Source organism: Hermetia illucens, chromosome 2, assembly GCF_905115235.1.
Source record: "Hermetia illucens chromosome 2, iHerIll2.2.curated.20191125, whole genome shotgun sequence".
NCBI classification, from domain to species: Eukaryota; Metazoa; Arthropoda; class Insecta; order Diptera; family Stratiomyidae; genus Hermetia; species Hermetia illucens.
In genome coordinates, this window is record NC_051850.1 from 23,428,094 (window position 1) to 23,452,189 (window position 24,096).

Sequence of the window (24,096 nt, forward strand, 5' to 3'; positions counted from 1 at the left end):
TTCGTTGCTACGTGACCCACTCGTTGGCAGTTTTTACACTGCAACACGAGGAGTCAAAGGTGACAACTCATAGATCTAGCTGGACGTTCACAGACTTCGCCCAGGTCGTGATGAAAGCTTTGACGCTGATGACGGAAGGAGCATCTATCCTTGTGCCTTCAGTTCTTCTGTAATCTAAGCAGGTGAGAAAGAAGCCGCAAGAACCGAAGTGGTTACAAGGTGGCATTTTATTCTCTATATTAATTCACAAAAAAGACACGTGCATGAATTATTATGAAGACAAAAAACCGTTGTCGATGTTGAATAGTCTAGAGAGTGATCCCACTGCTTTTATCTGGCCTCGCACATTGGTCAAGGTCAGCCTAATCAATCTTATCAATTTCGCCTTTGCCAGGACCAGGTTAAAGAGGATGCATGATAGGGCATCGCTTTGTCTTAGACCGCTGTTGATGTTGAATGGTCTTGAAAAGGATCCTGCTGCTTCTATCTGGCTCCGCGCATTCGTCAGGGTCATGCTAGTCGATCTCATCAATTTCTTCGGGATACTGACTTTTCTCATGGCCTTGTACAGTTCAACCTTGGCTATGCTGTCGTAGGCGTCTTTAAAGTCGATGAATAGATGGTGCAACTGTTGTCCATATTCCAACAGTTTTTCCATCGATTGCCGCAGAGAGAAAATCGGATCTGTTGCTGATTTGCCTGGAGTGAAGTCTCTTTGATATGGGCGAATGATGTTCTGGGCGTATGGGGCTATCCGGCCTAGCAAGATAGAAGAGAATATCTTATAGATGGTACTCAGCAACGTGATACCTCTATAATTGCTGCATTGTGTGATACCTCCCTTCTTATGTATGGGACAGATAATTCCTCGTTGCCAATCGTCAGACATTGATTCGCTATCCCAAACCTTGAGCACAAGTTGAAGAACCACTTGGTGTAACTGGCCGCCTCCATATTTAACCAATTCAGCTGTAATTCCATCGACTCCTGCGACTTATGATTTTTAAGCCGATGAATTGCACGGACTGTTTCTTCTATGCTTAGCGATGGCAGCAGCATTTGTCCGTGGTCTTCAGTTGGCGGGACCTCCAACTCGCCTCTCTCTGTCTCGGCAGGATGAACATCGAGGTGTGTAAGGCTTCATTCTGCTGACTTGGCGCGGTTGCTCTGGTACTTTTTGAGTTTACGTATATATGTGAAGTTGCTTTTCCGTTCGCCGGAATTCGTGACAAGTCTCCGCGGGTGCCTGCGTCTTTTGAGAATGCAACCTTACTAGGTACGCGGAATTCTTCCGTTCTGTTGCTAGCTTACATTCATCATCAAACCAGTCGTTCCGACTCTTTTTGCGGCTGGGGCCAAGTATGTTTGTGGCCGTATTTATGATGACGTTCGTCAAGTGAATGTGAGGATCACTTGTTGATGCTTCATCTCCAGGATCTCTGTTGACTGCGGTTATTGCGGCATCCATTACCCTCTGATAGGTGTTGCGGAGAGCTGTGTTGTGGATGGCTTTAGTGTTAGCTCTCACCTGATTGTCAGAGGGGATTCTGGGTGGTGTTATTATTGGAGTTCGAAGCACTATGCCCACCATGGCCCCTCTATATGTTCTGACATTTATCAAGGTTGAGAGGTGGCGGCATCCGATCAACACATAATCTAGAACCATTAGTTGACTAGAATGGAGAGTCGATACTTCATTATTTGCATGAATTAAGCACCCCAAACCATGCGGATTGGTTACTAGAGAAGAAACGCTATAATCTGCAAATTTAAATTACCAAAAGGAGCATCACCCCGCCGATAATAAAGTTTCAGCTGCTACACTAGAAGGATTTGATTGAGTCAAACCCTAAGCAATATTCAGATGAATTTGCAAGGGAAGCTGCTGAATTTCATCTGTTAACTTCCAACTCTTCCTTAAAGCGTTTTCATATTATTGGCGCGTTTCTCTTTTCCAGTCAAATTTGGGACCTTCAATGTGTCTTTTGTGTAAACTTGTTTAGATTTATAATCGAAAATTTGCAGCATTCCCATGACAAATTGATATGAAAAGCATTTAGCTTTCATGGAATGGCCAAGATTATGTAAGCCTGCAAATATGACAATTTTCAGAAAATAATGGGCTCATAGCTGAACTATTATTCATCTTCGACCTATGCAAATCTAATACGATCAACCACAGACCAATGCACTATTGTTTGCTTATCCATTATTTGCTCATCAACAGCAAACTTTTGACCCATTTTATCCACTTCCTGTGGCCGAGCAATAGTCAAGTGGTTGGAGTTTCTAGCTGGCTACATTCTGACTCACTAAACAATCCAAAAGGCATTTTATCGTGCCGCTCAACCATAAATGTGAATCAGACCACAAACTTAGTCATCGCCATGGGTGATATTGCAGACAGACTAGCGACAAAGCCGACTGATAGGCGAATAGACCCTGCAGCCATGACAGAAAAAACACCTAAACTTAGCCAAGAACAAAGGCAAATAGATAGAATTCTGAAGGAAAACACCTCAAGAATATTGTTCAAACAATAATAACGTCGTGAGTAATTCACTCGCTACAATTTATATTTGGGAATAAGTTTCGAAAATACGGTTTCCTGTTGGTTTTCTCTTTCTTCTGAAATAGTATCCATGACTGAATTTTGTATTTCAGTCAACTTTTGCTACAATTTTTTCTAAAATAAATCAACAACAATCATTAAAATTCTTTAAGACAAAGCCAAGAAAATCTGATCGTGTCAATTAGAATTTAAAACGACTTATCTACGTCAATCTTCGAAGAGATGACTACATTTACAAAATTATCACAATCATAATATGTCTCCGAGTCTTTTTTCGGGATATTCGAATGTTTCTGGTTACGATTCCAAATGGTCCTAATAAAAAAACCTAACAAGATGAAGATATCTTGCTCTTCCTACATAGGCTTCATAACGACTGCACCGATTGAGGGGGCCAAATCAAATCAATTCACCACCTCCGGGAACGATAATTCTTTTTGACTTTGATAGTTATGAGGATGTGTGTTGGTGTAATGCAGATCGATCGGGGTTGAAAATTAGACATAAATTGAAGTATTCCGGATTGACTTCACCAACCGTTTTGAAGCAGAGGAAACTGATAAAGGATTGAACTTTGTTGCTAGGTTCTCAGAGTACGTGGGATCACCACCCACTTCCAGCTTCAATGTAGGTACCTATGCAAATCGAATGTAGCTTCAATACTACCCCGGCATTCACCAAATCTCGGGTTGAATGTTCAAGGTTTTACGCTGAAATTTACTTCCAAACCAGTTGGAGCTAGATAAAACTGAACTTACCTTGCTCACGAGCATATCAGTCTCATCGAAGTGCCGACCAAACATTTTCGGTGATTCTCCTGGAATAGGTTCGATTTTGATACAAATCTCTTGTCCTTTACGAGCGGACTCAATTTGCTTATGATTTGATTCAATTGACGTCACAATGCCGATATCGACAAACTGCAAAGAGAAAAAGTAATTTTTTGACAAACTTTCACCATTTGATTTAATTAAGTTCTATTTTTTTTAAATATAGATTTGTAATACCAAATTTCTAACACCGGATTGAGCCTTCAATCAGATAAACCTATCTACATATTTCCCTGGAACAGCATTGATGATCAAGATGCATGTTCTCAATCACATTAATAGTTTATGTCTGCCGTCACTGCTGACGTAGTTGAATCGACTTATGGTAAATTGGTCCATGATAAGATCCAGCGTCCTTGCGTAAGCAAAAAAAAAATTCTGGAACTTGAACACTCCACAGATTTAGTAAATTGGTGAAGCAGACTTGGTTTCAGTAATATGAATTAGAAGTAGCTTAGTTAGGCGTGGTCTATTGACCTTGCAAACATACAATATAACCATTAAATCAATGAGGACATTCTAACACATGTTGCATTCGTAGTCTTCCTTGTAATTGAATGCCGCTTTAAGGGGATCGATTGTCAATATTGATCGACCCTGTCGTGAGCGTTCAGTTTCACTGCGTTTTGTGCCTTGCTCTTGGCCAATTGAAGCAACTCTGAAAATAGATACTTTCGCTCAAAGTTTTGTGTTTCGTACCCCATGGTGTTGACATGTCTCAATCCTTCATGTATCTCCCTTTTATCAGTCGAGAGTCTTGTTCTTCAGATATTTCAGTAACTCTACTGGCTGACAGCTGCCACGTAGCTCTGGTTTATCTTCCAATGTTCGATTTTTTAGGTGGCATTTTTAATAATTTTAGCCCCATCCCAGAAGGGGGTGAAAACTTTATGGTGGGATGGAGGAGACTTCCATCTTTAAACCCAATGAAAACTCGTTGAGATTGAAAAGTCGCAGCGGTCACTTCCTTAGAAAGTTAAGGCAGTGCAAATGGGGAATAATTTGATGCCATCAACCATCCTCGCACATAGCGACGATGAGTACCTTATCAATAAGCTTATTAATGCTACGGGAATAGCGCCTTTCCGGGGCGCCATAACCATGGGAGATGACCACCACAATCCTTCGACGATGTTAAAAAAAGGAACCTTCTCCCTACTGCATACCCTCTTTATCCCCTTTCTCTCTCGGGTGGTTCTGACAAATCAAACTTTACCATCATGATATACCCCCATTTGAATTGTCATTACTTTTTAAGGGGGCGTAGAGAGAGACGATCTCCCGCTTCTCCAATGATCCTCTCTTTTATGCCTGGGGATATGGGGTTCAAAGTTAAACCTTACCACTTTGACCTCCAATTGAATTCCAATTCGGGGTGGGGAAGGTCGTTGTAATTTTTCATCGAAATCAGAGAGGAGGAACTTTTTCTTTCTCTCCGACCCTTCCCCTTAACAAATAACAAAACCCACTTTGATGGGCCATAATATTCCGCGAGGGTAGGGCGTGATATGTTTTTACCGGGAGGATTAGTTAAACCTTCACCAATTTTCATTACGATTGAAGGAATTGCGTAGAAGTTAATCTGTCGCTGCGCCATTTAGTAGCGAGCTACAACAACGTGGATGGGATCAAAATATGTTCCTTAAAAAAACATATATACATATACAGGGTGCGGCAGCATAACTTCCTTTTTTCAAAACTCAATAAAAACTATTGTATGCATCGGAAAATATTTATTTATTTTTTATAATGTAGGTACATGTCTAAAGTTTTTATTTACATTGTTTTGAAGATCAAATCTGTTAGGTGACGTCCCCCATTCTCCATACATTGCGTAAACCGATTTCTGGCGTTTGTCATGACTCTTGTTAGCATAGCAGGTGTTATGTTGGCAATTTCTTCTTGGATGTTGGTCTACAAATCTTGTAGGGTTCTTGGACGGTTCACATAAACACGGGATTTCAAAAAAACCCATAGAAAAAAATCACAAGGGGACAGATCGGGAGAGCGTGCCGGCCATTCCAAATCGCCTCTAATTGAGATAAGGCGCTCTGGAAAGTGTTCCCTCAAAACAGCCATTGATGCTCTTGAAGTGTGTGCTGTTGCACCGTCTTGTTGGAACCAAGTGTCCCCCAAATCCAAATTTTCTAGCCGTGGGAAAAAAAATTCAGCATGTTTACATACCGGTCCGAATTCACTGTCACTGTAACCTCATTTTCCTCAAAAAACCAAGGACCAATAATTCCAGCTGCAGTTTGTCTGAATGTAGTGACCCATGTAACAATTGATTTGCGGTCTGGGACGGGAGCCAACGGGGCTAAATTAAAGCGATTCCGAAATGCACGCTGTGTTGCAATAACCAAACATCCGCTTGAAAAGTAAACCTCAACGGCGAAGGCACGCTCTTCACTATTCCAACGCATGATGGCGACTGAACCGTGTCGGGACAAAACTTTACAGTATCCCCTCTTGAACGAGACCACTAGCGCTCCGCTATGGCATCAACTAACTGAGTGGCGCGCATTTTAAAAAAGGAAGTTATGCTGCCGCACACTGTATATAAAATCTAGAAGTTGATTCTTTGCAGCGCCATCTAGTGGTGAATTACAGCAATGTATACAGCGTATTAACCACAGTTAGATACTAGACAGCTACCTCACTCCCCCTTGCCCCTCAAGGGGGGAAATCAGTGCGAGTACACACGATTTCAAATTGTTTTGCCCTTGAGCATAAGCGAGATGTACCGAAAACCCGATCAGCTGTGTTTGACATACCGCCCGGACTTGCCAATGGATTGGTGAGATTGGCAAGTTTTTGCTTATGTATAAGTGAATATGTGAAACAACTTTTTGTTATATGGATGAGCACGCCGTAGTACCAGAATAGCAAACGCTCGCCGATCTCTCTCTTACCAATACGATTTGACGAAGATTACGCCTTTTCCTTGTTTAGCGTCTCTGATGTGTACAGATAAGCTTCTGCAAGCACATTTGCAAGTGGGGTCATTTTTGTAAGGGTACTGCCTATAGTAGATCTACTGTGGTATTAACCTTCTTCATTAAAGAAAAAAGGCGCGGAAGTTTTACCAACAAGACAGCAGGATGAAGCCTTACATACCTCGATGTTCATCCTGGCGAGACAAAGAAGGAAATCTGATTTCCGACAGAATGGGCATATTGGGGGCATCATGAATAAGATATTCTCCGCTATCTTGCTAGGCCGGATAGCCCCATATGCTCAGACCATTATTGCTCCATACCAAAGAGGCTTCACTCCAGGCAAATCAGCAACGGATCAGATTTTCTCTGTGCAGCAAGCGATGGAAAAACTGTTGGAATATGGACATCAGTTGCACGAACTTTTCATCGACTTTAAAGCCGCCTATGATAGCATAGCCAGAGTAAAAGTGTACACGGCCATGAGAGACTATGATCTTGCCAGTCCTTATGTATTCCTCGGAAACTTGGGTTCTTAGCAAGAAAAATTGCGAATTCTTGCCGCGTTCGAGAGAAGAATCCTCCGAAGAATTTTGGGCCCCTTACACGAGGATGGACGATTCCGTAGCCTACACAATGACGAAATCTATAAGCGATACCATGACGGTCAGGTTGTGGATAAAATCCGGCTCAATAGGTTACGGTGGGCGGTTCACTTAACCCGTATGGATGAGAGTGATCCAGCCCGGAAAGTCTATAAGGGCAATATCTATAGTAGAAAAATAATTTTTGGGGATTTTCTCCTTCCTCCTTTACTACATCAAGGCAGATAAAGGGAAAAAGCTAATCATTTTGGACAATGAGGACTACGATAACCAGATGAAGGAAAAACTGAAGAAGACTCTGGACCCATCCTCTACCACAACTCGTCAAGCACGAGGACAAAGTTGTTAAGGAATGCCAACAATTTGTGGGAACCAACAGACTGACAGCCCCAGTTCTTCCTAGAATCAAAGGACTCACTAAGATAAAGGAAGTCGTTCGGAATTCCAGAATATGGAAAAACAGTTTGAGGATAGATTGATCAAGAATTCAGATGAGTTGTCCAAGGCTCTTCAATTGATTGGAGAAATCGAAGAAGACAAAGCGACATCAAGGCTCTTTCTTTCGAGTACGCCGGTCAAAGATGCGACCGCTTCAGTAGAGTAGAGGCTCCTTCAACAACATGAGGACCCACAGTGGAAAGGCTAGGTAAGGCAATACATGACGCAAGTCAAAATCCATATGGAAGAAAACTACTTCACTTTTAGTAGTGTTTTTTGTATAAACAGTTAAAAGCAGCCGCTATGGGGAACCCCAGTTCACCATCAAAATCTTCCTGGCCAATCTGAAAACGAAGATAGCTTCGGCCGATCGGATGCCAAGGTTTTGGAAGAGGTATGTGAACGATATCAGCGCTCAAAAAAGAAGATGTGGAATGCAGAAAAAACGCTCGACTTCTTCAATAAACTTCACCCTGGAGATGGTAAAGGAAGGTCAATTACCTTTCTTGGACCTGCTGTGGAAAAGCGAGTAAAAAAAATATACCTGGAAATCTACACGAAACCGTCGGGTGTCAAACGAGTTGAACCATGCTCATCAGCAACTTTTCACATTTCCTCACAAGGAATGATGAGAGAGACGAAGCATATTTTTGAGGTCGCCAGATCGTCTGGGTTCTTTAACGGAATTTAGGATTAGGAAAGTGTAAAGGACCTTTGCCATAGGCCAATTGTTCAACTGAATCGTTCGTCGATTATCGGAAAGGATTCATTTCTAATCGTGCGTCACTATACGTTCGAGAAATGGGTCATTTTTGTTGGGCAGAATGAGTGCCAACCACACTTGAAAAGGACGATTCTTTATTTTCCCTCAAATTGTGCAGCCTATTTGTGGAGCTTTTTTATTTTTCTAAGTTATTTCAGTTGGCCTTGATGGGTCTCTCTAATTTTTCTATAGGCTCCCTATATCTGAAAGAAGGCATGCACGCGATGACAATGCAGATCAGCTAAAAGGAGACTCCGTAGCGCGACAAACAAAAGCAAGTCGACGAAGTGTTTTAAACTGCTTACCCGAAAAATCAGGGCTCAGTGGAAACCTCGTTCACTTAATGCCGAATAGATGGACTGCATTGCAGGGGGATTTTTCTCTGCACATCCCGTACAGATTGATGCCAACAACCCGGAAAGCGTCGAGTACTGCCCGCATGAAAAATAATAAGGCGGGGAACTGTGATGTATCCCGGCAGAAGTACATAAAGTGGTGTTCCATCAACGGAGAGACGCGCTGATCAGCAAAAGCCAAAGGAGATCCTGAACCGCCTGTATACTGACTGCTGTGTATGCTTGGCACGGCAGGGAAAATGCTCGAATAGTTCATCAGGAGTAGACTCGCTGAAATGATACCTGCTACCTCCAAGAGATCCACAATGGATGCTTTCATGGTGGCCGTGAATGTGTTTATCGAGTTGCTCTTGACGAGTAGTGCTTCTCGGAAAGCTTGATGTCAACAATGGCTTCAATTCATTTCGAGTGCCGAGCTATCTCTGGCAGATGTTGAAGGATCATCTGAGAGACCGCTTCTCGCTCTAGATAGAGATCCTAGAAGGCCAGAAGATGATGGAAATGACTCTGGACGTACCACACCTACCCATTCAAGGGCCTAACCTCTAGAATGGCGCAAAGCAGAATTGGTTTATTAATGCGACGGATAAGCAGACGAATAACTGCTTGCTTGACTAAAAGGAGGATCCTGACCTTGCGTCCCACGTCGATCGACGAGTTGATAATAGACTCAAAATAAACAGTAGGATTAGATTCGCTGCTATGTCCAAAATGTTTAAATGTAAATACCCCAGCAACCACATGTTGGGGCTGTTCCGCACCAATGTTTCTCCTGTCATACTATGTAGGAGCAAAACATAGAAAATGACCGATCAGATAAAAACGAACAACTCAACGAAACTTGGAACAACGCCGCAGATAAAGGAAATTCAAAATTGTGGAATGTACAATTCCTGAATTTACGTCTGAGTAGAATTCAACTAGAGACGGCTTTGGGCTTTGGAGGGTGTCTTAACACTACCACTTGATATTTAAGGCGAATTTTTCTTTTCCAAATGTGATTATGTTGTAGTTTTGAGGCCTATCTTTAAATTGAATGCAAAATTTTTTTCCTTTCTCCGAACGACCAATTGCCAAGTTACAGCTAAGTACCATAGAAATCATTACCAAGAATACAAACGTAATATTTTCTTTCGATTTGATTTCAGGTAAATTAAAACAGAAAACCCAAACTAAAGGAGGTTCCCGAGGTCAACCCGAGCGGACATCTTTTCTTGACTTTTGTACGACATGAAGAAATTGGAAATCCTCTGGCTTAGACAATTTTTCTTTTTAGATACTACTATTTGTTGTATCTAGCAAAATATGAGGAGCCCAATTAGCGCTGGGGTGTGCCATTTTGATGCCACACACGCCTAAGACAATGACTGCTGTTACAAGAGCGAGGAGGCACAGTCCAGCTAACTCAAATCTTAAGAGCAAGCCCATAGCATTTACGAATGAAAGCAACTCTTCCACCCAGCAGCTAAAGCTCTGAGGTCCTCAAAGTGTTCGTAGTCATTTGCACGTGTCTGGCATAAGAGCTCTCGCGATCGGGTTTTATTGTAGCCTCCTTGACTTGGCACAGGTGCCGAGCCTTCGTCTTCTGGGGTCCGCGTCTGCTAAGTAGTGCGAATAGATTCCACCCTTTACAGTCGTCAGCGGAACACAGAATGTACCGACTGAAGGACTGCCAAGAGTAGAGCCTGGTCTGGGCGGTCTGTCAGGCCGCTCATTCCCCTCTATGTTCCCATGACCGGGAACACAGAGCAGGATGACCGTGAGCGCGTGCCGCCAAGGTTATTCTGCGCGTTTTTGCACTGATCCATTAGCCGAGGGGATATCACCGCTAAGCACAAGACCTTAATGACCGCTTGGCTGTCGATCAAAAAGGCTTGGGGCTCGGGTCATGCCCCAGCCATCGAAAAGCTCCAGTACTACCAGTACTTCCGCTTGGAATACACTCGCGAAGCCTGGCAGACCGTACGACTTGAATGCATGCAGTGTATCCGAGAAAACTCCCGCACCAACTACGTCGATGAAGAATACTGTGCTAAAATCTTGCCACACGCCGTCGGTCTTCTACTCTATCCTGGCTGGACCGTCCACAGTAAGGTTTCTCGTAATGTTCGGCTTCCGTGTGGCGTAGCCCGTAGGCAATGTCCACAGTTCCCGAGGTACTTCGTCTAGGATGTTACTATGGTCTTAAGGCTTGGCTCTCCAACATCCGGACGCACGTAGTCTGACAGCACTGCACACTACACGTATTTAAAGTAGAGGTCTAGGAGGAGAAGGCGGAATATTGAGCCGAGCAAAACTATAAAGAATCGGTAGCACCTGCACATGCGATTCTTTAAATCCTATTAAGCTTCGTTCTATTGTACTTTTTGCTCAACACCTACTACCATAAAAAGAGCCGTACGTTAGGATGGGACATACCACATCTAGAGAACCATTCTCGACCGTAGAACCCATTTCTTTGCAAAAATCCTCTTGCAGGCCGAAAAGGCGATATAGGCCTTCTTAACCCACAGTTATATGATCAATCTCCAATTTAGTTTCGGATCCAGGATTACATTCACATACTTTACATTGGAGAAAAGAACCAATCTTTGTTCATTTAGTCGCGGGAGGTGGAATTCGGATACCATTGTCTTGGTGATGATAGCATTAACACCGGTTTGGTTGGATTTATGCCGAGTCCGCTTACTGCGGCCCAGAGGCATACCTTTCCCAACGCTGCATCCATGATGTCCCTCATAATGGAGGAAAACATCCCTGACAACAATATCATCAAGTCGTCAGCATACGTCACAACCTTCACTCGCTCCTGTCCAATATCCGTAAAAATGGCGCCACCCTGGGGCGTGCCTCTGTTTACAACTTTGGCCAAGTGAGTACCTCTCAGATCCGATTGGATTATTCTGGTTTTTAGTATGAATAGTATTAATACCTAAGATATCCCTCCAATCCAACACTGGTGAAGGTTTTCTTGATGGTGTTGGGACAAATGATTTTGAAAGCTTCCTCTTTCAGGAAACCAGCAAACGTATACCGCTTGTACTGCAGTGACCGCTCAACCGTGCTAATTACTTTGTGGAGATCGGTTTCCATGGATTTGCCTTTAAGGGGGTCATCCCGTGTGTCGGGTTGGAGAAATCGATGTTTTTTTGCATGAATTGTATCTATATATAGTGGAGAATATGTGGGCAAAGGGATTTTCCGATATTCCGAGTCGTTCAGAAATTACAGGGTTAAACAGGTAAGGAGTTTGCAGCCGCGGCTAGAGTACTCGATGAGAAAGAGCATCGAATCTTTTTTTACCTGTTAGTTTTTTACCTGAGCCTTATAAATTCGAACACAGGTATAAATATAAAAAGATGGAAAACCAATCAATTGTCTAAACTTATTTGCTGTTTGGAATAAAAAGGATAATCCAGTCTAGAGTGAGCACTGAGGGGCGTTCAAGTTATACTCAGTTATATTTTGTTGTAAGTATTGTGTTGTTTGTATGTTCAGTGAGTTTTTGAAATGGATCGTACGAAGGGAGATCGCTTTAACGTTCAACGTCATGCTCGCACTAAAAAACGAGTATTTCATGGGAATCGATAGTTATCAGAGAAGAAAAAGGACTTCGCATCAACACCAGCAAAGAAACTTTTAGCAAGCATGAACATGGATGTTCCAATTGTGACAAGTTTTGTATATTGTATATTGGATTTTGCTGGATTTTTCTCCGGTATTTCTGCAAACTTCTGCAAATAATAAAATATACGTAGTAGTAAAAAAGGAATACGTAGGACATGTCGAGAAAAGAATGGGAATGCGGCTTAGAAATGCAAAGAAGAATCACAAAGGCATTGGTGGAAAAGGGGCTGGAAAACTTACTGATAAGGACCTAATTGCATTTTCGGGACTAGCTATTGGTCGACACGTAAATTCGATAGAAGGAATGAAGCAAGAAATTTGGGAAACTTTCTTCCATAAATGTTCTACAGACGAAAATTCTCAGCATCAAAATTGTCCAGCAGGCAAGGACAGTTGATGCAAATGGCGCAAAGCGGAAGCTAAACGAGAACTGGGTAGTTTTCACCACGAGAAGGCACCTTTGACTGAAGAAGTTCAAACAGTCATCAAACCAATCTACGAAGATTTGTCACGAGATGATCTCTTGAACAGATGTTTAGGAGCAGAGACCTAGAATAACAATGAGTTGTTAAATGCATTGATCTGAACTTTCGTTCCTAAATATCTTCATTCTGGGGCCAAGGTCGTAGAAATAGCCACTTTTCTGGCTGTAATTATTTTCAATGAAGGATTCAATGGCATTCTCAAAATCCTAGTGACAATGGGATGTCAAGTTGGTCACATATATCAGGTTTATGCCGACTGAAAAATTTATCACATATACTAGAGATATCAATAAACATATGCTGGAAAAATCACGTTTCTATCTTTATCCAGTCCTTCAAAATAATTTTTCAAAAAAGAGCAAAAAAAACGGCCTTCACACGGGATGACCCCCTTAAGGTAAGCGGGACTTAGAGAAAGGCATTCTCTCCATAATCATGCTTAAATGGATGTCGTTTGAGTGTAAATGAAAAAAGATACTATATTGCTTGCTTTCTGCTAATATCATATTTCGGAAACCTGTAGTTATTGAGTGCAAGATTTTAAAGATCTAGAAGATTCCGCACTGTCATATTTAAAAGATCTAGAATATCTGTGACTGATGGAGGAAAGAAGGGACTCCAGAAAAGTAGTATTAGCCAAAAACGCGACATGTTTTTGACACACATTAATGTTTTCAAAATTGTCTGATAATTTCCTTCTTTCCTAAGTAAGCTTTTGACACCACATATTGGCTTCTGGTAATGCATTTCACCTTTCCTAGAGGAGCGTTTTATCCATTGTTATGTAACGATTATTCTTATACAACTAACTGACTACCACCTCCTCATTCTAATCAATTTGCGCATTGCTATTAGGCCTATGAGACCACTTGCTTCATACTTAATACCAAATTGATTAGGAACCTCTTTTAGATACAATAACACCAATTTCAGCAAAACCAAATTTTTAGTCCCAGAAACCTCCCGACTAGCTTGAAACTCTTTTATGCGTTCAAATTCTGTGGGGCTCTGGGCATCAAATTCTGTAATTCCTGGTACCAATTAAATATGTAAAACACTCAGCAGGACATCTTCAAGGTATCCTTCGATGAGTTTGGACTATATTCCAACCCATTCAATCCGAAAATATATCGATTACGATCTGCTTTGTGATTCGACTCTTTTTTTCTTCTTTCCTCCGAAATTTATGGGCCGAGATAAAGATAGTTATCTGTTTCTTTTTTATCTCTGAGAGCAATATTGCAAATAGTTCTAGTTGACATGTGACTTTTTGTTCATCCTTTCTAATTAATGAATGAAAACATTTAATAAAACATCACAAACTTAATAAATTTTTTTAATGTTCAAAAAATAGCTGCCAATGAAACAGAAAAACATTAGTTTTTTTGTTCAAATCTCCAAAAAACGCGCTTTACCCCCAAAATATCCAGAATTGGAGCATCTATTGCGTCTTATCCACTTAAAAACGCGCACCAACCGCACAACTACTACTCCTAAATTTTTTCATTCTTGAAATTAAATTCTAATTTTAATTTTTCATTCTTGCGTTAAGTTTGAGATATTTCATTCATTGGTGCGCAACATGTTCCGTTTGATGAATAAAGAAGACCCTGAATAATAAATTGTATCTAAAGGAGAGAAGAAAAAAAACTCGAAATCAGACCGTCGTCGGTCGTCATGACGTCAGATGTAAGAAACATAAAGTGAGCTGTCGACAGACATCCCACAAGCCAAATTTTATTGTCATTGAGAAACGAAAAGCGAAACCGAGAAAAAGCTTATCCTGATTAAATTTAGAAATGCTCTCAATAAATTAGTTTGTGAGCTACTTTCGTTACATCGTTAGAAGGAATGGGCAGAATCCACTGCAATCACCCAGAATTTCTTGGGACTCTTCTCAATGCTGCATCGTAAACAGACACATGTAAGGTGACTGCATCACTATTCTGACCGAGAGATTCAAAGCAAGATTGAAAACTGAATGAAGTGCAGGATTAATGGGATTTTAAAGGAGACATGAGTGATATCTAGAAGAATTGAAGAAAGAATTTACGTACGAAAAGGTGTACATATTTTAGTGCGACAAGACATTCCCTTTTAGCCTCAGAGGTTATTTTGATCCTCGTTAATTTATATCCATATGTTATGTCATGCGATCTTCCAATAAATTCATTAAATTTGGGAGCCAGCGTAGCCTGGGTGTGTACCAACAAGCAAACAATTCCTTTCAAATCCCTTTGGTAACAAAGAAACAATGAACGAAAAAAAACACAAACGCTCCTGAGGTAACGGATTATAATCCAATTTTTAGCCAAGCAAGAACTAAAACTAACCAAGTTTTTACGACGATTACAGGCAAACTTTAAAGACATAATCCTAACAAGTGCTTGCTTCTTTGCACGTCAAAAGAAAGAAAAGAATTGAAAGGTAAGGTGGTTCAAACTCTCAGGAAATGTCAGAAACGACGGTTGACGGTTTTTCAGGACCGCTTCAATGCTCAGGAATTGAGGGAGTCCTGTATGAAGAATCCTAGAAATCCTAAGCATCAGAGCATTGCTAGCCACCTCAGTCGACGTGGCAGAAGAGAAATGGGAAAGGGTTATTGAATCATGGACGAGAATTAATCCGAGCAAAACAAATACGGAAAGACGGAGGAGCTCACAAGAGACCTTCGAAAAAATCACATTGATATTTGCGCTCTACAAGAAACCTGATGATCTGGTTCCAAAGGCTGTGGCATACAAAGCAAACGCGATAAAAATGGCTATAAACTTCTCTATTTTGTTAGTCCACACACTGAATACGTTGCTGAGATTGCCATTTCTGAGGGTCTCCGTGATGCAGCTAGTGCCAGAAAACCTCGTGCTTTGGTTTAAATTGCTCTATCAAGGTCCGAAAAGTGAAGTTCGAATGAAGGAAGCGCCCGGTCACCACTCTTCTTTGTTTTTGTTATGGATAGTGTCACACGAGACATTCAACGTCCAGCGCCTTATACACTGCTTTATGCAGATCATGTTTTCCTAGTGTCTAATAACAAAGATAATCCTGAGCAATTTTCCCAACAAGGGAATGATTACCTCATGCAACACGGCCTCAGATTAAATCTGACTAAAACTGAATTTTTGTCGAACAACCCCCATGAAACAGGCAAAATCACTGTCAATAGCAGTGAACTGCCAAGAACTGAGCGATTTAAATATCTCCAGTCAATGTTATCGGCCAATGGAGGACTGCGTTATGAAATTGCTTCGCTCCTTAGCGCATTCTAGATGAAGTGGCGTTCCACTACTGATGTCCTTTTTGATCGACGTATGAACGAACTTCTCAAAGCTACAATTTACCACAGTGTCATCCGTCCAGTCGCCCTCTATGGTTCTGAGTGCTGGCCGACCATAAGAGGCAATAAACAGCATCTCGCGGTAATGGAAACAAAGATGTTGCATTGGACCAGTAGGGTAACATGCCTTGATCACATCCGGAATGAGGATATCCGCGATCGATATGGAGTTGCACTGATTGTGGAACAGTTGCGAGAGAGACGTGTTTAATGGTCTGGTCACGTAATTCGCGCTAACGAGAATTCACTTGCCAAAATTGGCCTCAACATCGAAGTCAATGGGAAATGACTAAAAGGCCGGTCAAAACAATGGTGGCTTGATAGGCTGCGTGAGGATTTGAAAGCCTCGCGACTGCATCCAGATCAGGAAAATGATAAAACAAGATGGGGCGATCACGACGAACCGGCCCGGCTTGTGAACGGGACAAATTCTTAAGAAAAATAAGAAAAAGGATTATTTTCTATCATCCAATAGAAGAACAAAGGACATACATTTGTGTTAGTGCGTAAGCAACCATGCCTCGGAGAAATTCCGATTCCAAAGTATAACTTCAATTTTCTCAGATCTTTGACCGAGAAGATCTTCGAAATTTCGCGTGTGAGATCTCACATTTTCGATGGACCCATAGTAGCGATTATGAAGTCGTCCAGCTAGACGACCAGGGAATTTGTTTTTTCATAATCGGCATAAAAACATAGATCGGCGTCGATCGATGCAAATCCTAATGGTTGCAGACTCTGATTCTCTCATGACATTGACATCCTAGCAACCGCAAGTCGTATAGTCGCGCCTAACATGTTAATTTTCTTCGTTTCTACGGCCTTTAAAAGCAATTTTTCTAGCTTTTTGCTTTTTAATGTACACTCTCGTGTCCATAACCTCATTGAGGAAGACCATGGCAATACCAGTTGATAGATCTGCGTATATTTGACTTGAAGTACCATTAAAAATCTTACTGAGATCAACTTTCCGATGAGAGCATACATGTCATCCTTTCTTGGGCACTAGAAAAACTACCTAGTTTACGATTTGCTTCGTTGCGTGGCACAAATAACTTTCTGAAAAAAAAAATTGAGAAGGGAACCATGAATGCCTTCCAAGGACCAGTGTAGCGACCCCCACATCAAGGCGATTCAAAGTTTTACGGGGTGTTAGAAATGACATTGGTTGGAGGCTTACTAGTAGTCGTTCTTGAATCGAAGCCTTGCTTATGATACAATAATGAGTTTGGTGAAGGTGACGATTCTTAGTCAGAAAGTTCATGATAATTGCGAGACGATTTTCACGATTTAGCGGTTGATTTATGTCCCATATTCTTATGACCATAAAGGTACCTCAAAGTTATCAGTTATCAAGGAAAAAATAAAGTAATTTGCTTCTGCATAACAACTTCGAAGCTCAATCAATGAATGTTACGAGAAAAAAATGCATAGATACCTATTTCGTAAGTGGTCGGCAATCTACTACTGGCCCCCTGATCAAAAGCTTGAAATCACAATACCTAAATCTAATTTAAGAAAGAAAAATGTCTACGTCTGCATTAGTGTGTAGCCAACCATGTTCCGAGGAATCGACACTGATTTTGGTTAAATTCTCGACACTGTAAATCACAATATATATTTGCCCAATCGCACCTCTCTCAGTGCTCCTATACTATTTGTAACATGACTTCCATTTTACCTTTTCAACCGACCGCGGAGCGTCTCTTCTGATGGCTGCACATCTCGTTGCTTCTCCCATTTTTGGCCTCCCACGAAGCTCTATTTTGGGCCCTTTATTATTCTTAGTCTCTATTAACGACCTCACCCCCCTCCCCTTTCCTTGTCCCTGCTTGTCCCACGCCGACGACCTTAAGCTGTTCTCCGCTATGTCGCAAATTGGGCTGCGAAATTGTAGGGCTTTATACTACGCTCCTCCTCGGACTTTGATTCGTTTCAACCCTTCTTACCTCTCCTCAACTTCCTCATTAGAAGTATCTATGAGTACCGTTCCGTGATCTAGTTAAATAATCGTTGGCGCAAAAATCGATATTGGATCAGGGCCTTGAGGTGTCTTAGAGCAGTTCATTCTAGACCGTAACGGTGCACTACAATACACGGTAGGAGGCAATGTGGACCGCATTGCGTCGACTGGTATCCGATGTCATATCACGATACAAATTCCACTACCTCCAATGAAATTTGAACCGTGACCTTCCGTATCACAGCCTTGTGCTTTAACCACTCAGCTATCCGGCCATTATCTTGCCCTAGAAAAGGTGCAAAGTAAATTCATCCGTTCCCTCTTCTTTAAAAAAGCTTTCCCCATGATGACTAGCTTCCCCGCCTCTACTGTCTTAATCTTCCTTTCAACAACGCAGAGCCTACCTTGATTTATGTATATTTTTCACGCGCCGCTTTTTATAATTCACGCAACGCATACATTTCCAACGTGCCCTTCGCAGAGTCCGAAAACTATTTCCTTGTCTCCTCATTCTGAGGTCAATAAATAAGGCTGCCGTCTGCCGTCATTTGTAAGGAGCCTTGACAAGCCTGCAATTCTATATTCATCACTTTCACTTGCACGGCTACCGTGCTACCTTCAGTTTATTCCACGAGGCTCACGTCATCTCTTCGACCAATTCAGGCATTCCTATGCACACCAGCCACTAAGCAACTGTTTTTCCCAGTATTCGCACATTTTGGCGTGCAGGCTCACATGGGTTATTATGGATGATTGCGGGGCTTGCATTCTCGGGGTGCTTGACGATTTCTCCAAGTGCCATCAACCAGAAGATAACGAATCTTCGTTTCAAACGCGTCAGAACCTGGAACGGCTTGGCCAAATAGAATATTTTTGAGGCAAGTATGGCGATCTGTGAGAATAGCTCTTCCATGATTCGTAGTTCTCCTAATCCAAGTATATGCTTTGCCTTCTCTCGTTCAAATTTTCCACGTTATTTCTTCCGTTGGAGCTTGTGAGTGACTTCTACATTGTTGGAAATAGATCTTGGCACCAACCTCTTTTTCTTGTGCGAAATTTTCGCAACAACCCGCGGCTCTTTATCCTCTTCGACGACGTCTTCCAGTTTCATTGGAGTTCAATTTTCGATGTTTCCCAGTCCACTTTGTCAAGGAGTGGAGGATTAATTCTATTTTTCATTTTTATGCGATGGTGCCGAACCAATGTTTGTGAGGGGCGAAACAGTTCCGATTTCACAGATCTTATCAATGTTATCCTTCAAGTCCTCAGAGACAATGATTTTCTTTGCTCCCATAATGACATTTGATATGTCCTTGCATATTCTGAGTAACCGACGCACATGCCAATTACTCTGTTTGACCATTCCTTTAATACCTTGCAGCCGAAAATTTGAAGATAAATGAAATTCGTGGATATTCCGAACCACGTTCCTTGAGAAGTCCCATTTTCCAGGCTCGCAGTCAAGCTCCGATTTTTCATGTAGTTTGTACTCCCGATTGCTTCTGCTCAGAAGAACCGTGTTAGTGCCGAATATATGAGCATGGATTGAGTTGCTTCGACCGGCATCTTGTTTTTCTGCTCAGCGACGCTGTTTCAGTTCAAAATGTATTGGGTCGTCAGCCATTGTGGAAATCCCATTTCTTGGAGGATTTTCGACATTCCAGAGCAGCTTACGCACTCTTTTCCGCCGCCTATTTGAGGGACATCTAATTTGAAACCTGTTTAATTTTCGACGAAGCTTTTAAGCTCAACAAATTTTCCAGTCACTTCAGATTTATTTTTGAGAAAGAGCACCGCCCACCACCTGCTTGTCTTGTACTTGTCGATAAGTGCTATGAAGTGTCTACTCTCATTGGCCACAGAGACATCATTGATTACATAGATCCATGTAGATCAGTTGGAGCCTCTGTTCAGGCCTGTTTGAACTAAGGAAAATTAGTGAACTTGACACTTTTGCAAATTTTATCCACCATGCCACCAAGTTAGGCTATTTTTACCCATAAGGGTTTTTCTACCATATGCTCGTCAGGTTTGGGTGAATTCAACCCTTCAGCTTCCTAAATACAATTTTAATCAGTCCAGCGGGTGGAAAACTTCAGAAATAAATTCGAATAGAATTTTCCTCTATTGTTTTGTTTAAAAAATGGCTTAGAAATAACCTCCGAAAAATAACTACCAAAACTTCACTTATTCCCAGAATTAATAAATTACGGGTACTTTTGACTCTTCATGTCAAAGTTTGAAGGTAAAGTCAGTCAGTCACGTTTGAGACTAGCAGATGATCCAGTCACCGGTCTTCAATCTTCAGTTTGCTCATTGGTCGAGATAACGCTGAGACTCGGTATTATGACTAGCGAATTTAAAGTAGATCTCCGTACCTATCAGCGACGACTCTGGATCCCTGTCCATGACCAAAAGTTTGCCTTGTCGTGGTAAGAAACTGGTGATTCTTGCCGCCATTGCTGAAGCAGTTTATTGCTTGAGGGATATTCTGTCCACCGCACCTGCGTGATTGGGAGTCCCCTCGACATAGCCAAAAGGCTGACTACGGCGGGATTCCTCCAAAATTTGACGAACTCCGGATATAGGAACGGGTGTCGAATTCTGGTAGTATGTTATTTTGCCCTTGGTTGACTTGTCAGCAGATCGCAAAATTTAATGGTGCATTGGAAAGTACTAAAGTTACTGGGGATACTCAAGGGGAGCACAGCTGGGAGATCTTTATGAATGTTGATGTCCATGGGCTCGAGTCTATCCACGACGTCAAATAATTTGGACACACAAACTGCCCTCCGTAGGGCTTTTAGAAATATGTTATGTTCTATCTCCCCAAAAATGCTTTTCCTGTCAATATTGTCCCTACTTCGACGGCCACGCTTGACGTCTATTATACTATTTCTGCGTCCCTCCAACCTTCTGTAATAAGTGGGAGTGAAGGAATTTGTCGCTTAGGTTTGGGTCCGAATTTAGCAACTTTGAAGCCATCTCCATGTCGAGGGAAATTTATTTGAACCTGATTATTTGAATTGATATTGTCATAGGCCACTCGAAAGTTTGTGGCCTTGAAGATGATAGAGAACAATTCAGTTTAATGCATGTGTACCATCCAATTTTGCCAATAATATATAGAGAATATGACGACCCGCCAAGTATGCATATCTCTACGCTTTCGAATGATATACGCTTGGATCAAATAGAAATTGTTTCCTCTTCAATCAAACGCCACTTCAGACGTTCTACCATAGGCATTCGTTTTCAATGCCTCTAAGAAGATAATTCACAAAAGCTCATTGAATACGAATATTCCACTGAATACCACCCCAGTCCAAAACAACAATCAATAATTCACTTTTCCTCCAGTCGCAAGCGGAATAGACCATATTCTCGCATGCGGGTACGCAACTCCACCGTCGAAAAATCTCCAATAGAATTCACTGCGCGAATAGATACAAAGTCGGCTCCGCCATAGATACAAAGTATGGTCGCTGCATAAAATAGAATAAATCCACGCCATTAAGCTTCCAGCAAATGAATAGTCGAAATGATTTTAATTCCATTCATACGAAACGCGCAATGAATTCGAAGTCATAAGGCAATAGGCGGCTATAGGGGCATTTGGTATGGACTGGTACCTTTCTATTCAATGGACAGAAGTTCAATCACCACCCACTTCCGGGACTGGGTGCTTTCGAACATAGAAATGAGTGCGCATTATTGTTCACCTGCTGCCAGTGTCCACTTTGAATGCGGTAATCCGCTTGATAGTAATTCTCGTCTTTATTGCTTATTGTCACTAAGCTTTTCCGATTGTTTCCAATGACGTTTGCATGCACTCGATGCAGTTGTTCAACTGCCCAGAAGATCCATTGTAAGGAGAGGGAGCGCTTCGGGCTTGCTTCTGAATGGATTTAATTGCAAGGTTTCTACTTATTTTTTCGGATTGTTTCGCAACTGATAATACTGAATTCGAAGCACGATTTAAAGCTTCCAGTCCCAATAGTTTTCAGTCGGTTTTGTGAAAGACAAGATTTCGAAGACGATATGCCTTAGCACATTAGACACCAAAATCAAGGGTTTGCTTTTTTTGAAGAAAAACAATGTCTTCCCAGCTGATGAATTCTATCCCATATTTCAATTTTTTGCTTCAACAATTGCTCGCAGTAGTCATTCGAATGAATAGTTTGACCAGGGAACACCTACTTAGGGAATAATAGGTAGGTAGGTATCGGTGGCCGCTCCGAAGAGCACAATTAGCGCTGAGGTGTTTTGATGCCACAAACTCCTAAGACCGTGACTGCTGCAAAGAAGCGCAGTCCAGTCGGCTAAGATCTTCAGAGCCAGCCAGCAGCATTCACGAAGAAAACAACTCTGCACCTAGAAACCTCTGAGGTACGCAAAGAATGGTTTACCCATTGACCGTAGCCTGACTCTAGTTCTAGCAATCGTAAAGGAAGTGGCCGAGGTTTTCCCCACTCTTCTCTGCAAGCGGGCCAAATCCTCTTTGACTTGGCACAGATAATGAGCCTTCGCCATCTAAGTTCTGGGGCTGCTAAGCAGTATGAGTAGATTCCAGCCCGCCGAAGGACTACCAGGAGCAGAGTCCCGCCTGGCCAATCCGTCAGCCCGCTCATTTCCCTCTATGTTTCTATGACTGGGAACCCAGAGGAAGATGACCTTCAGCGTTCCGTTCAGACTGTTCAGCGCCTTTCTGTCTTGCACTACCAGCCTGGAGGATGTCGTTGCTGAGTAAAGGGCCTCAATGGCAGCTTGGCTGTCGGTCAGAATGACTATATTACGCTTGGTGCTCGGATCATGCCCAGTCATCGACTTCAGTTTCGGCAGTGCTTCCCGCTTGGAATACACTGGCGAAACCTGGGAGACCATACAACTTGGATGTAAAAGGACAGTAAAAGGGGTGGAAGAGTTTGTTTGGTTAATAATTCGTGAAAAGGTTGCAAAAACCGTGGAAAGTTTTCCCTTGAGAAGGAAGGTAAAGGAGATGGGGAATACACAAGTGAAGTTGGTAAAGCCGCGAAAGTTAAAAGCAGTGGATCTATGTTGCTCTTTCGCTTTGAAGGAACCGATGCGCATGACCAATCGACCGACGATATAAAATATATATGTATATAAAGGATTCTATGAGGATCCTTTTGAAATAAGGGGAAGGAACAGATGCAGGGCGATAGTTGACATCTGCAGCAGGGTCACCACCATTTAAAAATAGGAAATTAAATCACTGCGTGCCAGGGCTACCTCGGCTCTCATCAAAGCAGAAGAAGAGATTGGAATTGTTAATATATATGCGATCTCAGTTGATTGAGAGCATCATAGTTGACTTTTTGTTGGACCGGCAAGGTTTCGCTTCAAATTCGAGAACTAGATGGTAAGGTTCCATTTTGACATGCAGGGATGTATACGGACTCTATCCTAAGTTGGTATAAATCTTTTATTGCCGCCTTGTCGATCGTTATTGCAAAAGGTTCGCGTACTAGTCATATCCTGGGCGATAAAAGATGTATTGGGAACAGGGTAATAAACTGTAAATTGATTGACTGCTTCCCATCCTGGTAATCGTCAGTTTATCAAATTTTCACAACTCTGAACCATTTCCTGGTGAATTTTATCGGTGCGTGTTTTATTTATTTGAACTTCACGTTCAGAGTTTGAATACGTCACTCGTTATAAATTTGTTTTTGTTCATTGAGGGAGTCTGTATCCAGTTGATGACGGACCACAGCAACTACCATTCATTGTGCGCGCACCTTATTTTTGAGCAAAATACATCAATCACATCGTTCCCATTGGGTGTCATCCGCCATCAACTGGATGCGAACCCCATGAATCCTTCAATCAACAAATGCAAACTGTCAGTTTACGCCCCACTCAGGCGGTTATTTCCATTTATTCGGTATCATGTTAGGTTTACAAATGCATTGAAGGTAATAACAAATACCTGGCTTCGATTTACGGTCATGCTGCTTTCAGGGCAGAAGGCAAATAGCATATGATGAGTTGTCTCTACCCTCGTTCAGCAGCAACGCTGGAACAACTGGTAATCTACTGGACTATCACGTCTTTAGCGGCTACTTTGCAAGCATTTCCAATTTAATGGCAAATCTTTACTAGACAAAACCCAGTGATTCAGTTTGGCATTGTAATTGTGCCGTGCTATTTTGAGCCCCTG

At 41.9% G+C, this 24,096-nt stretch overlaps 1 protein-coding gene across 1 annotated transcript in view; it reads right to left on the reverse strand.

Moving 5' to 3' along the window:
- LOC119648027 (eukaryotic translation initiation factor 5B) overlaps positions 1 to 24,096 on the reverse strand; it is a 305,335-nt gene that overhangs the window by 11,387 nt on the left and 269,852 nt on the right. The window contains exon 9 of the mRNA XM_038049445.1: positions 3,331 to 3,492. Coding sequence (XP_037905373.1) covers positions 3,331 to 3,492 — 162 coding nt within the window. The remainder of the gene's footprint in view (positions 1 to 3,330; positions 3,493 to 24,096) is intronic.